At 42.0% G+C, this 16,065-nt stretch overlaps 1 protein-coding gene across 3 annotated transcripts; it reads left to right on the top strand.

Moving 5' to 3' along the window:
* Positions 1-3,780: 3,780 nt before the first annotated feature.
* On the top strand, positions 3,781-14,983 carry LOC126990998 (alkylated DNA repair protein alkB homolog 8-like). Of its 3 annotated transcripts, none has more exons than XM_050849675.1 (11): positions 3,781-3,921; positions 6,623-6,768; positions 7,655-7,889; positions 8,189-8,326; positions 8,455-8,652; positions 9,437-9,638; positions 11,191-11,384; positions 13,106-13,269; positions 13,690-13,779; positions 13,999-14,148; positions 14,268-14,983. In XM_050849675.1, the coding sequence occupies exons 2-11, from the start codon at positions 6,658-6,660 to the stop codon at positions 14,916-14,918; spliced, it is 2,133 nt and encodes a 710-aa protein (XP_050705632.1). In that variant the 5' UTR covers positions 3,781-3,921; positions 6,623-6,657; the 3' UTR covers positions 14,919-14,983. The 3 variants fall into 3 exon arrangements, with proteins under 3 accessions (XP_050705632.1, XP_050705634.1, XP_050705633.1); XM_050849677.1 differs by having other exon boundaries at positions 11,191-11,375; positions 14,268-14,981; XM_050849676.1 differs by having other exon boundaries at positions 3,837-3,921; positions 6,609-6,768.
* The last annotated feature ends 1,082 nt before the right edge of the window (positions 14,984-16,065 follow it).

Genomic DNA, 16,065 nt, shown 5'->3' with positions numbered 1-16,065 from the left:
TGTAAAGTAATTTATGATGCGGGACTTTATCAAACGCTTTCTGAAATCAAGATAGACTACGTCCAGTGATTTGGTTACGTCATAAACAGTGAAGAGGTCGTTATAAAAGGTTAATAGATTTGATAGGCAGGATCTTTTATTTCGGAAGCCATGTTGTGAGTCCCCAATTAATGAGTGGCTTTCAAGGTAACTCACAATTTTGTCTCTAATTATGCCCTCAAGTAGCTTACCTACAACCGAAGTTAGACTAATGGGCCTGTAATTACCTGGTACTTTTTGTCTCCTTTCTTAAAAATCGGTGTCACGTTAGCCTTTTTCCAATCTGAAGGGACAATGCCTTGTCGCAAGGACATATTGAATACGGTTGTGAGGGAGGAGAGTATTTCACTTTTGTTTCTTTCAGCAGAGTTGGATATACTTTATCAGGTCCAGGACTTTTATTTGTTTTAAGTGATTTGAGGGCTTTAAGGACTTCATCGGGTTTTATTTCAAAGTTAGACAATGCATGCTCTGGATTTACATTAGTACTGGTGTTGGTGGTGGTGGTGGGAGGACTGTTATTATTAAACACCGAGGAAAAGTAATTATTTAATAGGTTTGCAACGTGTTGGCTGTCAGTCACTAGTGCACCGTCGCTGTTTATTAAAGGTCCAATTCCACTTCTGATCGCCTTTCTGTTGTTTATGTAACTGAAGAAGGATTTCGGATTATTTTTACAGTTGGCTGCAATATTTACTTCATATCTACGCTTTGCCTGATGCACTAATCTTTTTACTCGTCGCCTTGCATCATTGTAAAGTCTAATGTTTTCGGGCGTGCTTTGGTCTTTCTTTAACCTGTAAGACAATTTTCTCTCCTTGACTGAGTGTTTAATTTCGCTATTAAACCAAGGTGGACTTTTATTAGTGTTAATTCGCTTCTCGCACAAGGGGACAAATGTGTCCTGCTGAGTGAGTAAGTGATTTTTAAAGTTTAGCCAGGCGTCCTCTGCATTGCCGTCATCTGATAGTTGCATATCTATTAGTTTTCGTCGGATTTCTACGAAGTTGGCTCTTTTGAAATTGGGCACCTTAACTTTATTTTCAGTCACCGATGTTTGAGCTCTAATGTCAACGCGCACTAGTTTATGATCGCAGGAACCGAGGTGTTCTCCTACCGTGACATTACTGACTAGGTTATCTTGGGTCGCTATAACAAGGTCAAGTATGTTATTTTGTCGAGTTGGTTCAGAAACCATTTGGCTTAGATAATTTTCCTCTAGAAATTCGATCATTCTATGGGACTCACCTTCTGTACCCGACAGTGTCGCCCAGTCGATATGGGGGAGGTTAAAGTCTCCTAGTATCAGTGAGTCGCTGTTATTAAGTGACTGCCTTAAGACGCTGTACATTTCAAGATCGCCATCAAGTGATTGCCCCGGAGGCCTGTAAGTGACAGATATATTTAAATTGACTTTTGCAATGTTTACTCGCACGCACAAGTGTTCAACGTTACTGTTTCTTGGTGTTTTGTCAGTAGGTTGCAAGTAGCTTTTGACAAAAGAGAGAGAGAGAGAGAGAGAGAGAGAGAGAGAGAGAGAGAGAGAGAGAATGTTGTTGTTGTTGTTGAGAGAGAGAGAGAGAGAGAGAGAGAGAGAGAGAGAGAGAGAGAGAGAGAGAGAGAGAGAGAGAGAGAGAGAGAGTATAATCAGTCGCGGGAAGTTTTGGTTATGGCTCTCGATCGAGGCACTGCACGAGGAGGCGAAGCCCTGGGACTTCCTGCCTGTCCTGGGACAAGACCATGCAAGGACAAGTGTTTATTGGAGGCTTGCTCGATGAAACAGTAGGTTAAAAAAAAATATACAGTCTGTTCATGCGTGTGGCGAGGACATTGAGATCTCAGAAAATTCCACACACCTTGCCATATGGTAGCATATAGTTTAGAACAACGGTGAGTCTCGCCAAGAAGTCTTACGGCGAATTGGCTTGGCCCACGGTGTTATGGAGCCTTTGGTAATAAATATCTACGCAGAATCATGGGATATCGTTAGAACGACTGTCAAACCGGCGCGACTATACTCCGTGAGACTGATTCGACATAATTACCCGTCATGATCGAAATAACTTCGATCTTGTACCATATAGTCCGTCAACGCTGACTCCGGCTATATATATGGGCACGTTACTCATGCAGAAGCCGACCCTGGTCACCGGGTTGTCTCTTTAAGAGACAATCCTGAGTGAAGGAGGCCAAGGGACGCCTATGGAGTTCGTGGCTTGAGCAACTATATAGAGTGTCGGGAGGTACTCAGGATGGGAAGGGGGCTTGCATGGAGACTCCCCCGTAGGGGCCCCCTGAGTTGGCGACGTAGGGTGGACGAGGCGATGCGCCCCCCGGCGTATGCTCCCATTGATTGATTGATATAGACTGATTTTTCTTCTTCAGTGTTCCATGTAAAAACAAGAAGAAAAATAGGCATCTTTTTTCTTCATTTCCCTTGTTCTCTCACCATAACTTCATCCATTCATTCGGTATAGGCTGATAATATATTCATAAGCTACGCACATCCACTGAATTGAAGCTGTAGCGCACTGTGCTGTGTGGGACAGCTAGGGAAATGTAACATTAGGTTGCAATACATCTTTTCTCTTCATTTCCCCTCTTCTCTCAATACGACTTCATTCCTTCACTCTGTAGGCTACGTACATCCATAGAAGACACTGTACCGTACTGCGCTAGGTGGGACAGGGAGAGATAAAACACGGAGCAGCATCCACTTGTATCTTCATTTTCCCTGCTCTCTAACTTCACTCATATTCTTCGTGGCTTTATACAGAGCCCGAAACTCAACTGCTGTGTGCTGTGGGGAGGATATATGATTACGTAATACCTATAATTATTGTTATTACTTGTTTATGAAGGGATCGGTTAGTGAAATTAATTGAATTGAAATTAGGGAAAGACTAGTGAAGGCAGTTAACCTTGAGATATAATTTAAAGTGAGACTGGAGAGAATGGAGGATATCTGCAATTTAAGATAGCATGAAAGGTATAGGCTATACTTATGGAATGTATAAGAGATGGCAAATGGGCGAATAAATATGGGCAAATGATAAACAGGAATATTATGCTAAGTAGGTGGATGTATCGACCCATTTAGATAGGCAGAATGTGTTTGAATGGAAAATAACAAACATAAATGGAGAGGGGTTTGAGTGGGATGTAAGAAAGTGGAGGAATGTATAATATATATAGATATATATATATATATATATATATATATATATATATATATATATATATATATATATATATATATATATATATATATATATATATATATGTGTGTGTGTGTGAGTAAAAGATGAGGGACTGAACAGGTGGAAGAATGAAATGGAAAGAAAGGAAATCCTAGACTGAAACAGGGAGAAAGAGGCCCCAAAGTGTGAGGCAAAGGTACGTGTGGTATGAGGGAAGCCTGGGAGGTGATCTCTTTCGTGGAGCGCAATGTCTGAATGTGAATGCAAGGAACATGGTCTGAATCCCGCAGCAAAGTGTGCCAGATGTGTGACACGTGTGTGGATGAGACTGTAAAGCATGTTGTGGAAAGAGAACGAAGATGATCGATGCAGGTGTTTCTGAGTGAGATGGGACGTGAAGTGAATGGGAGGACTGCAGGGATCGAGTGGAGTGGATGGAGAGACGAATGGACGAGTGATTGAGACAGTGAAAAAGTTCTTGGAGAGCATGTGGCGTGCAAAATCTAGGCAATGATATCTTGCCCCGAGTAGTTGAACACCGACCTTCTGTATAATTATGTTTTGCTTTCCTTCGCAGGAGCTGCCGATACAAAGGCCTGTCAGGGCTGGGGAGAAATCTCACGCCACCTGTGACATCAAGATCAAGATCAGACGGAGGGAGGACAGCAGCTGAGTGTTGGACGTAAGTATTTTCTCTATAAAGCAGCCCCACGCCTTTGTCCCGGCGGTTGTGTTCGCTAGAGTTTAACAGGAGTAGTTTCTTGATCATATTAGCAGCTTTAGGGGGAAATATCGTTGTCAAGTTGGTTGGTTTCTTTGTTATTAGCTTTGAAACATACCCTTTAATTTTTGCTGGAATGTCTTTTACACTAAATACAAGGAAGATAATTTATTAGGGAGACAATACGAGAGGCTGAAGTTAACATGTGTACTCAGTGTAATTCCTATGTCTGAATCACCATGGATACCCTTTTTTAATATTTCATGTATGATATGTACCCCATGACCTTACAGGCTATGCACATAGTAAGGTTCTAATATATCTTCATTTCTGCTGTTCTGTAAATATAACCTACCGCACCTATTATAAGTGGTTCTAAAGAAGAGCCTGGTCCCTGGTGAAGACTTAGCAAGCGTGTAATTTTATCAACCCTTTTGCTGCTAAACCTAACCATCTCTTTCTTCAGACACAAATTTAGGACACCCTCAGCCTTGATCACTTTGTTTTCTTTATATTACAGCAAGGCAGACAGCTCAAGGACAATTAACCAATGTACCCCAGTAATTCTGCTTCTGTTTCTTCGGATACCCCAATGTACCACAATAATTCTGCTTCTGGGGTGGAATTCACAAACATACTCACTAACTACGAACTAACATAACTACGCACTATTGATTTAGTGACCGACGTTAGCGTCAGATTCACGAAGCAAACCTTAGATGGTAGTTAGAGGCGCGCTAAGTCAGTGAGGCCGCTGATTGGTTGATGACATCATTGGCCTTGCAGCGAATTGCAAGCACGTTTACAGAACCGTCAGCCAATCCTAGGGAGCCCCCTCCAGCTGCTGGTTCAAGAAACCCATTCTCTTTTCCCATTTTTCTTCCTTTTAAGGCAAACTGTACTAAATCGTAATCTACGAATTTAATTATTTCGTTGTTTGCTGCACATTTACGTCAAGGTAACTTTGCTGTTCGATGTCTTGTTACCTATGAACATGCTTAAGATGAAGAAAAAGAAGATATGGAGGAGATTGAGGCAGGAAGAAAACAAATAGAAATATGGGACAGATATCGAGGCAGACAGGAACAAAAGATGGAAGGAAGAAACGAGGGAAAATTAATACTGTCTTTGCCATATCTGCAGCCCAACTCACGGGCCAGCTGTCACCCGACAAAGGTCCATGGTCCTTCCACGGAGGGACAAATCTAGAGATGGATGGATGAATGGATGAGGAGGTAGGAAGATGAAGGAGGAGGGAGGTCTGGCAATCCCCTGGCTGTGCGTCGGTGTTGCCATACCGCCCACACTTATCATATACCTCTCTAAGGGTGTATATCTCATCATTTTATAAAGAAATGGGCTTCCTCTACTCGCAAAGTTATATTTCAAGTTGAAAAACGCGATTTATAAGCATTTATACGTAAATATGATAATATTGTTAGCGTTTACTACACCCCCGAAGCAGTAGTTAATTAACAACATATTTAGCGTCACACAGAGCACAGTAAAGCTTTGTAAATCCGCGCGCTAACCCGTGACGTCATCGATTAGTTGGTAGTTATTACCACGCGAGCTTTGTGAATCTCAGTGTTCTCAAAACTACGCACTATGGGCCCAAAACTATGAACTAAGCCTTTGTGAATTCGGGCCCTGCTTCTTGTGATACCCTAATGTACCCCAGTAATTCTGCTTCTGCTTCTTCCAATACCCCAATGTACCTCAATAATTCTGCTTCTGCTTCTTCTGATACCCCAGTGTACCCCAATAATTCTGCTTTTGCTTATAATAAATATTTGTAACTTCACTTGCTCAATGGCATAAATTTTTTTAATTCTGTCAGTTTTTATGTGACAAAGAAACAACAAAAGAGCCTGCTAAGCTCTGCTCCAACAAAAAGAATAAGTGGCCTGGTTCATTGTTTACTGAGAACGTTATCCTGGAATATAGCAAAGGAGTTTTAAGGAATGGGTGGTATCAGGATGGACAGATGGATAGATATTTCTTTGTTGTGTGAATCTTTCTTTGCTGTACCATACCAAAAACATCGACCCAAGAGACAGATTTCTGGTTGCTATCCTCGAAATTTGATTGACCACTAGGGTGAGAAGTATATAGCCAACAACTTATATGTCTTTTGGCACCCTTGCATATGCTGATTAGGATACCAAGAAGGATCAGCCTAATTATGATGAAGGATGTACGTATTGCATAATGTATATCCAACTTCAACACATGACCTGCAGATTACATATTGAACTTAGGTTAGGGTAAGTTTAGGGTATCTTCAAACATGATACTGATAGCCAGCACCTTATGGTATAAATCAACAAAGAATGACCTCACTTTGTTTTATAGGAAGTCTCATTAGTAAGGATGCATGTATGAATTTTCTGAGTCAGGACCTATAGTAACTGTTTGATGTTTTGTTAGGTTAAGTTTAGGGTATCTTCAAACACATAATAGCCAGCACCTTATGGTATAAATCAAGAAAGAATGACCTCACTTTGTTGTATAGGAAGTCTCATTAGTAAGCAAGCATATATGAATTTTCTGAGTCAAGACCTATAGTACCGGTAGCTGTTTTGTGTTTTGTTAGGTCAGTTTAGGATGGTTTTGGAAAGAGAGTTCATTGTAATACAATATTCCAGTTGTTCTTTTTCAGTCCAGAAAAGATTTTTGTTTGCATGGTTTCTGAGGATGGAGGGCTGCAGACGGGACTGGAACAAGGTAAAGAAGAAAATAACAAGATGTATCGCTATCCTCCAGAGGGACCTCCCAGATATCTACACTTCAGAGCACCCAACCAAGGTGAGGGAGAGCTCAGGTCACAGCAGGATGGGAGTATGTCTGCACCCTAGTCGATAGGAAAGAGTTTTTGCATTGCAGGCATACGTGTCCAGGTGTTAGCATTATTAATGGTTGATGCGCGCATATTGAACTTGGGTTAGGTTAAAACACATAGCCAGCACCTTATGGTATAAATTAACAAAGAATGACCTCACTTAGTTGTATAGAAAGTCTCATTAGTAAGGAAGTAAAAATGAATTATCTGAGTCAAGACCTATAGTAACTATTTGAGGTTTGGTTAGGTTAAGTTTAGTGTATCTTAAAACACATGATAACCAGCACCTTATGGTATAAATCAAGAAAGGATAACCTCACTTTGTTGTATAGAAAGTCTCATTATTAATGAAACATATATGAATTTTCTGAGTCAAGACCTATAGTAACCGTTTAGGTTTTGTTAGGTTAGGTTAAGTTTAGGGTATCTTCATACACATGATAGCCAGCCCCATATGGTATGAATCAACAAAAAATGACCTCACTTTGTTGTATTGACAGTTTCATTAGTAAGGAAGCACTCATGAATTTTCTGATTTAAGACCTATAGATATCTGTTTGGAGATGTAGGTTGGTCACTCATACCAGTAAGCTTTTTTTTAACCCATCCAAAACTTAGCCAGATAGTGGAAGAATGGCTTATATGTCAGAGGTGCAATCATTTTATATATATATATATATATATATTTATATTTGGTCATTAATGCACCAAGGAAATGTATTTGCTTCTACTTCCTTTAATCTCCATGTCTCTTCAACACTATGGTTTCATCACCCCATGAGGAAGGATGTTACATAGGTTGCCATCAGTCTTGCTCACTCATTCATTGCCTCCCCATGTTCCCTCTTCCAGCACATCTTCATAGGCAATGCAGGACTGACCACAAATGCAGATGAATCTTCCTTGGTGGAGCTGATCACGTCTGTTGGGTGCGGCCTGGAGGCCCTCACGCTGCTGCCAGGGAAGCAGTACAGCTTTGCCTCCTTCACCACCCCTGAGCAGGCCAGGACAGTGATAGTGGCAGCTCATGGCCATCTGGCTGTGCGTGGCTCCACCTCCCCCGTGTACATGGCTTATGTGGACAAAGGTGAGGACCAATACCACATGCACACAGGAGCTGAAAAGTAACACTAGCACATTTTCTTGCCCAGGCACTCAAGGCACCACATGAAGCTGTTTGCTTTATAACAAGACAAATCAAATTAAAATGCTAGAACATATAAAGATTACTGTGCTGTAGAGTTCTCTTACTAACCTTCCAGAACTGTCTTGCTTTGGGCAGAACCCTTATAAAGAATACTGTACTGTAGAGTTCTCTTACTAACCTTCCAGAGCTGCCTTGCTTTGGTCAGAGACAAGGGCTAAGCTCCTATTGTTCCCCAACAGTACCTCTGGACCCATCACCCATCAAGTTCAGGTTCCCGCCGGGCCTGTCTGTAATAGAGGACTTCGTCTCCCCAAAGGAGGAGCTACAGCTGATGAACTTGGTGGACTGGGGAGCCACACCCTCTTGTACAGCTCAAGGTAGGCATGAGCCCTCCCTTTCTCCATCTCATGGGGCAGTTGTTTGGGGTCCGGTCATTATATGCATTGAAGTAACATCTGGTAACTTTGATCACACATCTAAGGCATACCTTCCCACCCGCCTCAAGGGAGCGTCATGAAGCACCGTCAGGTTCGTCACTTTGGGTACGAGTTCCAGTACAGCACCAACCGCGTGGACAAGGGGCGGCCGCTGGCCCAGGGGCTGCCCCCGGCCATTGACTACCTGCTGTGGAGGATTGTGGAGCGTGGCTGCATGCCGTCCGTACCCGACCAGCTCACCATCAACAGATACCTGCCCGGCCAGGGTAAGGAGAGGAAGGGCTCTGTATAATAACTCTTTGTAATAGCTCTTTATAATAGCGCTTTATAATAGTGAAACTTCTCAAACACTAAACAGTCGCATGAAAGGGTTGCTAATTATTGGTGCCTTTGTCTCATGGAGGGTTGATTAATAAATACTACCAATCCATTTAGAAGGAAATATTGCATAACAGCACAGGAATGTCACTTCCATGGTAACTAAATTTTGTTGATAGATATTCAGTGAAAATGAACATTACATGAGAGATGATGGATAATATGATTAGTTTATTTTTCCTATTTCCTCTCAACATCACTAACTATGGAGAGTATCAAGACACTTCTTCCTCTGAAATTGCCTCTCTTCTGGCCACTTGTTTTTTCTTTCATATCAGAGCAGTGCCTAGTGTTTTTTCTTGTTGTTTGTTTTGCCCCTGAGCTGCCTTTCTTGCTGTTAAAAAATTAATAAATCATCACCTTCGTAAACAAACCGCCAAAGTTATTTTTTTCTACTTTACAGGAAATCAGAAAAAAATGTCATTATCTCATTTGGCTAAAGATCTAGGCAGAAATGAAAAGGTCGATTCTAGAACAGTCAAACCCTGAATGACAAAGACAACTGTACAAAAATGGGCATCACATGTTGGAAAATTGATGTAGACAAAAACCTGAAAATCGCTGAAAACTGACTTAGGCAATTATTTTATGAGGGTGACGAAATAAAATTTACCATAGCTCTACAACATATAAGCATCCCGAGACTAATTCAGTACTCCCACCCCCTGGCAGGCATCCCCCCCCACGTTGACACCCACAGCTCCTTCACGGACGAGCTGCTCTCTCTCAGTCTGGGCGGCGGTGTCAACATGGACTTCCGGTACATTGGTGGCAGTGGAGGCAACGGAAACGGCGAGGGAAGCAAAGACAAGCCGCCTCATTATGTGGTGTACCTTCCCTCGAGGTCACTCTGTGTTATGACTGGCCCGGCACGGTGAGAATCGATTGCCGTTTCAAAATACTATAATGGGGCATATGAGGCGTGTAGTATAAGACGTGCCACTTGCTGTTTTTATAGTTTTGAGCATATTGTGTTTTAATCCATCCGCTGCGATTAACACGGATTTGCCTTTCACTGGTTGCCTGGGCCGGTATAAATAAAGCTTTTCTGTTAGCCTTAACAATTTCTGCTAGTTAACAGTAAAACGCCAACAGGTATACACAAAGCAGAACTTGGCAACTGTTAGCTAGCAAACAGCTGTTTGTTAAGTTTCGGCTCAGGGGCACCAACTGTACTATGCTCTCAACAATCTCAAGTGTTTATATGCATTAATCTGTTGATTTCAATGTCAATATTAATAAAAAAAAAAAAACATGTTCGCCACCCGAGTCCTGTCATGAGTTTCCGTGGAATTACTGGCTGCAATAGATGTTTTCAACTTGTTTTTATCTTAGGTATTCTTTTGTCTCATGAAACTTCACCTTTCTCTCGCGCTGCTACAGAAGAAAACGGGAAATGTTTTAGCATTCACTAACATATTGTATGTATCCACGAGGAACTATATCATAATTTTCTTCGTAAATCCAACAAACACATCTATGTATCCGCACAAGCCTTAATTTCCTATCTTTCCTGATTAAAATGCTTTTTGAATTCAGAAAAATGGTCAACAAATAAGAAGGAGTTACAATAAGAACATAAGCCATCCTGCTAACAGCTGTTTGCTAAGCGGTAAAAGTGCTCCCTGCCTCTGTTACCCTAACAGTGCTGTTAAGGCCTTAACAAGCTTTGTGAATATCTGTTAGTGCTTAACAGAAAAATGTTACGGCTAACAGGAATATGTTAGTCTTAACAGCTGTTTGCTAGTGGTAACAAGATTTATGTATATGGGCCCTGGTAACTTATACTCCGAGGTCTTTCTCTGCTTCTGTGGTGGATAGTGGATTTTTTCCCATTTGGTATTGGTATGCTGGATATCCCCTCCCAAGGTGCATGACTTTACATTTTCCTTCAATGAATTGTAGCCGCCACTTTTTGTTCCATACCTGTAGCTTGGTGATGTCTTCTTGTAGGAAATCTGCAGTCAAGGGGTTAAAGTGAAGCTACACGTTCCACTCCAGCCGAGTTTGACAATAAGATCACGCAAATATAGGCCTTTGAATCACCCACTATAAGGTCGTTTTTGCCTTAACTTGCCTCCCCACATTATGCAGTAAGATTTCAGTTACCAGATGCCGCCAAAAACAGAATATGCTGCCTTCATTGATCTGGTCGCCCCTGTTACGCTAAATGCCTCATATATACATGCTCAAATGAACATCCTCCTGTGCCTTTGTCATCCTATAAGTGCTTGTTTCAGTGCAGGATTTACTTAGAAATTGACCTCGCGTTATTTTTCTTTTGTTGGAGAAGCGTCTAGCGAAATTTTTTGTAGGATATTCAGATATTCAAATCACACATTAGGTGGTCTATTCATAAACTTAGGTGCAACAACAAGGGTGAGGCATGACTCATAATTTCTACCTTCACTATTTTATCCACCAAGGTATGAGTGGTCGCATGGCATCTGTCCGCGCATGACAGACGTCGTGGCCAGCAGGAACAGCGCCACGGGGCTCCAGCTGCTGCCACGCCGGGAACGCATCTCCTTCACCTTCAGGAAGATCCGGCAGGGGGAGTGTACGTGCAACAACGCCAACATCTGCGACTCTTACAGCAAGAAACAGAAGAGTGAGTTTGGTGCGTGTTCTTGGTTTCTTGACCCCAGTACCTTGACCTTGACACCTCTCCTCCCGAAACTGACCTATTTTTCGGCCACTCCTCTTGACTTTCGTAGGAGCAGTGAGCAGCAGGCTTTTTTTTTATATATATATTTTTTTTCATTAGTTTCCTTTTTTTTTTTTTTTCCCTTGAACTGTTTCCTCTATTGTAAAAAAAGAAAGAAAGAAAGAACGAAAAGAGAAAGCAGTAGTTTTGGAAGGCTTCTGTGATGTGATTGGGAAAAACACTCTTGACAACCAGACTATCTTCTCTGTGTGAGCTTCAGCATTTAACATATATCATGAAATAGGATACTACGTACATACATTTTGATTCTGTTGTGATAACTAGGTTTAGTCAAGTCACCTTTCACTGCCAACATAGCACTGCCATCCTTTACAGTGTCATAGCTGGGCGTTATCGCGATAAGTTATCGCGATACTTTATCGCTGATAACAAAATCGGATTATCGACCATCCGCTACTTATTTAAATATATTTCAGTATCTTCGTTACTTTTGTAACCAAACTAGCGATAATCGCTACTTTTTTTCCGCCTCTCAGGAAAAAAATGTGGTCTACCTAGTGCGCATGCGTGGCCCGGTGTTGTATGAAAAAACTTCGGGGTATGAAATATCTTCGGTGATGAGATTTCATACTTAGGTCATGAAAATTAAAATACTAGGTTATTTTTTTTATGCTACTCAAAATTCAATATATCATAGAGAAAAATCATTTAACTTTGCATCAAAAATGATTATTCACTGCCTCAAATTTGATATTCCATATTCGTTTGTGAGCATGTCATGGTATTGAAGGCACCCGCTGTTGTGTTATATGGTGTCCCATCGTCAAAAGCTTGTGTACAAACACTGGTCTCTCGTGAACTGCGCATGCTCAGACCATTAAGTGTAGACCTGTACAGTCTCACAATGCTTTTTTAACACATTAAGAGTTGCTGGAAAGCTGAATCAAACATACAGTACCACCATCCTCGCTGTTTCTAGAACGACGTACACTCTGTACATATAAATACAACTCGTACAGAGTGTCGTCCTAGAAACAGCGAGGATGGCGGTAGTTGTACTATATGTCTGATTCAGCCTTCCACCAACTCTTAATTACGGTTTAAAAGCTTTGTGAGACTGTACAGGTCTACGCTTGCTGGTCTGAGCATGCACCGTTCACGAGAGACCAGTGTTTGTAAACAATTTTTGACGGTGGGGACGCCAAATAACACAACACCGGTTCAGGCATTTCTAGTATTAACGTCCATATGTACGTGTCAACGTGTGGTTTTAAGGTTTTGTAAGTTTCCTAAAATACAGATAATGAAAATTTGAATTCATCAATGTTGTTCTATCTGAAATATCAATATAGTATCGTTTTCGCCTATCGGACTTATCGCTAGCTAGTATCGGAATTGTGGATTTATATCGGGTATCGGTTATCGGTTATCGCCTATATTTATGTCTCTAGTTAACGAATATCGGTTATCGCCGTTAAGGTTTTTCATTATCAGTTATTGGTTATCAGGAATAAGGTTTTCTGTTATCGTGCCCAGCTATGTACAGTGTAGCCTACAGTCTTTTTAGCATTTTTATACCAGTCATTTGTAGAAATACTTGCCAAAATTGAATAATTTTTTAATCACTGACAAGAGCCTGAAACGTTTGGCAATATGAGTCTTCTTTTTGCCAGGCTGCAGTAAGGGAGAGAGCAAGGGCTGCCCCACTACCCCTGGCGAGGCACCCACTGACAGGTCTGCCGCACGCCTGGAAAAGGAACACGTCTTGGAGGTGTATGACCAGATAGCGGAGCACTTCAGCGTCACGCGCCACAAGCCTTGGCCGCAGGTGCTGGAGGTGAGGAAGAAAGCCAGAGGAAGCCTACATGGATGACTAGTGTAAAGTGTAGGAACAGAGCCAGAGAAAGAATATAGGGTGGATTATAGGAACAGAGGCAGAGAAAATATATCAATGACTAGTTTGAATTGTAGGAACAGAGCCAGAGAAGGAATACTGATGACTGGAGTAGATTATAGGAACAGGGCCAGAGAAAGAATACATGGATGACTAGAGTGAATTATAGAAACAGGGGCAGAGAAAATATAATGATGACCTGTTTGAGTTGTAGGAACAGAGCCAGAGAAAGAATACTGATGACTAGGGTGTAGGAAAAGAACCAGAGAAAGAGTACATTGATGATTGCGATGACTTTCTTATATACACATAGAGATATTGAAGTCACTTTGGAATGTATATCCATGTGTTGTATCTTTGCAGTTTGTATTGTCGCTGCCTCTGGGGTCCATGCTGCTGGATGTTGGGTGTGGCAATGGCAAGTACATGGGCCACAACAAGCAGGTGTTCCAGGTAAGACTGTAGAAAGGTCACACTTCATGCTTTGTCACTTCTCTCACCTTCAGTTTGTGGCCATGCAATGTGAGAGAAGGAGGAAGCATTATGGTTATCAGTCAACTGTGTCCTCTGCAACCTAAGTCTACAGTTATTTTATGTTGTGAATATTTTCATTTTAGAGTTTAACAATTCCTGTATGCATGTAAAGTTCCTGTATCTGTCTTGTCCCTCCAGGCTGGTTGTGATACGAGCTTTGAGCTGATGAAGATCTGCAATGGGCGGGGTTTTGAAGTCTTGACGTGTAACTGCTTGCACTTGCCGTACCGTGACTCAATATTTGATGCCGTCGTGTGCATCGCCGTCATTCATCACCTGGCAACTGAGGTAAGAATTCAATATTTTAGATAATCATTTAAAACTCACTTGCCAATACTTGTGCACTCTGTGGCCTTGACAAATGTAACCATCTGTCTGGAGACATGTGTTGAGAGTGTTGCCCTCAGGGCCGGCGCCTGGCAGCTGTGAGGGAGATGGTGCGTGTTCTGAGTGTCGGGGGCCGCGGCCTGATCTACGTGTGGGCCATGGAGCAGCGGCATGGGGACAAGAAGTCAACCTACCTCAAGCAAAACAAGGAAGACATTGCCAAGGATGATAACAATGAGGAAAGTATGTCCTCCAACAAGCCTCAAGACAGAGCTGATGCGGGCAAAACGGGCGCTGCCTCCCTCCCTGTCCACGTGAACCGCACAGAGTTTATGCAGCAAGACATGCTGGTGCCCTGGAAGCTGAAGCCTCCCAGGAAGTATGAGGCAAAGTGTGAGAGAAGGAGGTGTGACCGAGGCTGTGGTGTGAGTCACAGCTGCAGAAACAAAAAGGCTCAAGACACCTGTGACCCGGGCGTAGACACACTGCAGATAACAAGCAATTGTGGCGTTCTGGCAGCACAGGAGAACGTGCGCTGCGATAACTGTCACTCCAAATCCAGGAAAAAAGCTGCCTGTGCTGAGAACAGAGCTGATCAAGTCTTCCACAGATACTATCATGTCTTCAAGCAGGGAGAGCTGGAGCTACTGTGCAGTCAACTCAATGTAAGAATTACTAAGTCTTTTTATGATGAAGGGAATTGGTGTGTGATCTTCCAGAAAGTAAGTTGAAATAAACTCTTTAGTATTGCAGTAATTAACGTTTTACAATGTCAAACAACTCTAGTGTAGTAATGAATAGGTAGTGAAACTTCAAGTGAGAGAAAGAGGTAACTGATAGTTGTCTGGGGTGCAGCACACAGGGAACAGTGGTGCAGTGGGGGAAGGCATCATGGCAGGGCCAGAATAGTGCAGCCAAGAGCCTCTCAAAGTTTGTAATTTTTATTTGCCTGTTACTCAGCAACCAACTTTATGATTTCTTTCATTTTGCTGGCAAAAGGTGAAGAAATCTATATATTATCAGAAAAAGTATATAATTTACACCCAGTGAGCTCATATAATGACCCTTCAATGAGGCTATGCATCTGTTTAAAACATTCTTTGTCTCCATCGTGACAATTTTCAGACTAATTTATCCAGTTAAGCAACACTGTGATGTTCACAGCAACCACACAATCCTGTGGAGATTCAAGGGACACAGAAGCTGGAGAGTCACATCATTGGTCAATACACTGATCCTTCCCCCACTGCCTCACATGTTTGATAAGGTACTGATGGAGATTTGTTATGGTGATCTACTCCTGAGGGTAGACATCACAAGAAATTTCATCATAGCTGTAGGAATTTAGTCAAATAGAAAAATCACATTAGCAATGTATTGATCACAATGCGCACTTGTCAACTTGAACAGTTTTAGAAGAGAAGAATAAATCTCAGGCTAATGCATGGCACCAACATGCTCTGGCTGATCTCAAAAGACAAAGGTAAGTGTCTGGCATAATACTGAACAGCCACATATATTTCTACTGACCATGAGGTGTGTCAGACACTGAACAGTATATATCATGGTCTTGCAAGGCTGCTTGGAAGAAGAAAACAGTGATCCAATAACACTGTCCATGCTCATATGAAAAGCTGAGGGACTGCTATAAGACAGACACTTAGGAGGAGATACACAACCTCAATAATGTGGTGTGCTTCAGGCCATAATGGCAGCTTCAAGGAATGGCACCACAAAGCAGCACTCGAGCGGTATCACTGTGTGGAAGTAAAGTGTTCTGAGGCACCGATAGAATCGCTCCGCAGAATAAAACTGGTGCAGTCCCGGCTCAACATAATGCCTTCAACTGTGAGCTTCAGCATTTAATATATATCATGA

This window comes from Eriocheir sinensis, unplaced genomic scaffold (assembly GCF_024679095.1).
Source record: "Eriocheir sinensis breed Jianghai 21 unplaced genomic scaffold, ASM2467909v1 Scaffold23, whole genome shotgun sequence".
Classification (NCBI taxonomy): domain Eukaryota; kingdom Metazoa; phylum Arthropoda; class Malacostraca; order Decapoda; family Varunidae; genus Eriocheir; species Eriocheir sinensis.
The sequence above is the reverse complement of the archived record's forward strand: the minus strand, read 5'-3'. Positions and strand labels throughout refer to the sequence as shown.

What these genes read in the sequence shown, in the direction of transcription:
- LOC126990998 (XM_050849675.1), top strand. Translation starts at nt 6,658, where the DNA reads ATGGAGGGCTGCAGACGGGACTGGAACAAGGTAAAGAAGAAAATAACA. An exon ending in CTTCAGAGCACCCAACCAAG is followed by an intron (nt 6,769 to 7,654) that starts GTGAGGGAGAGC and finishes TCCCTCTTCCAG; the next exon opens with CACATCTTCATAGGCAATGC. An exon ending in CTTGGCCGCAGGTGCTGGAG is followed by an intron (nt 13,270 to 13,689) that starts GTGAGGAAGAAA and finishes GTATCTTTGCAG; the next exon opens with TTTGTATTGTCGCTGCCTCT.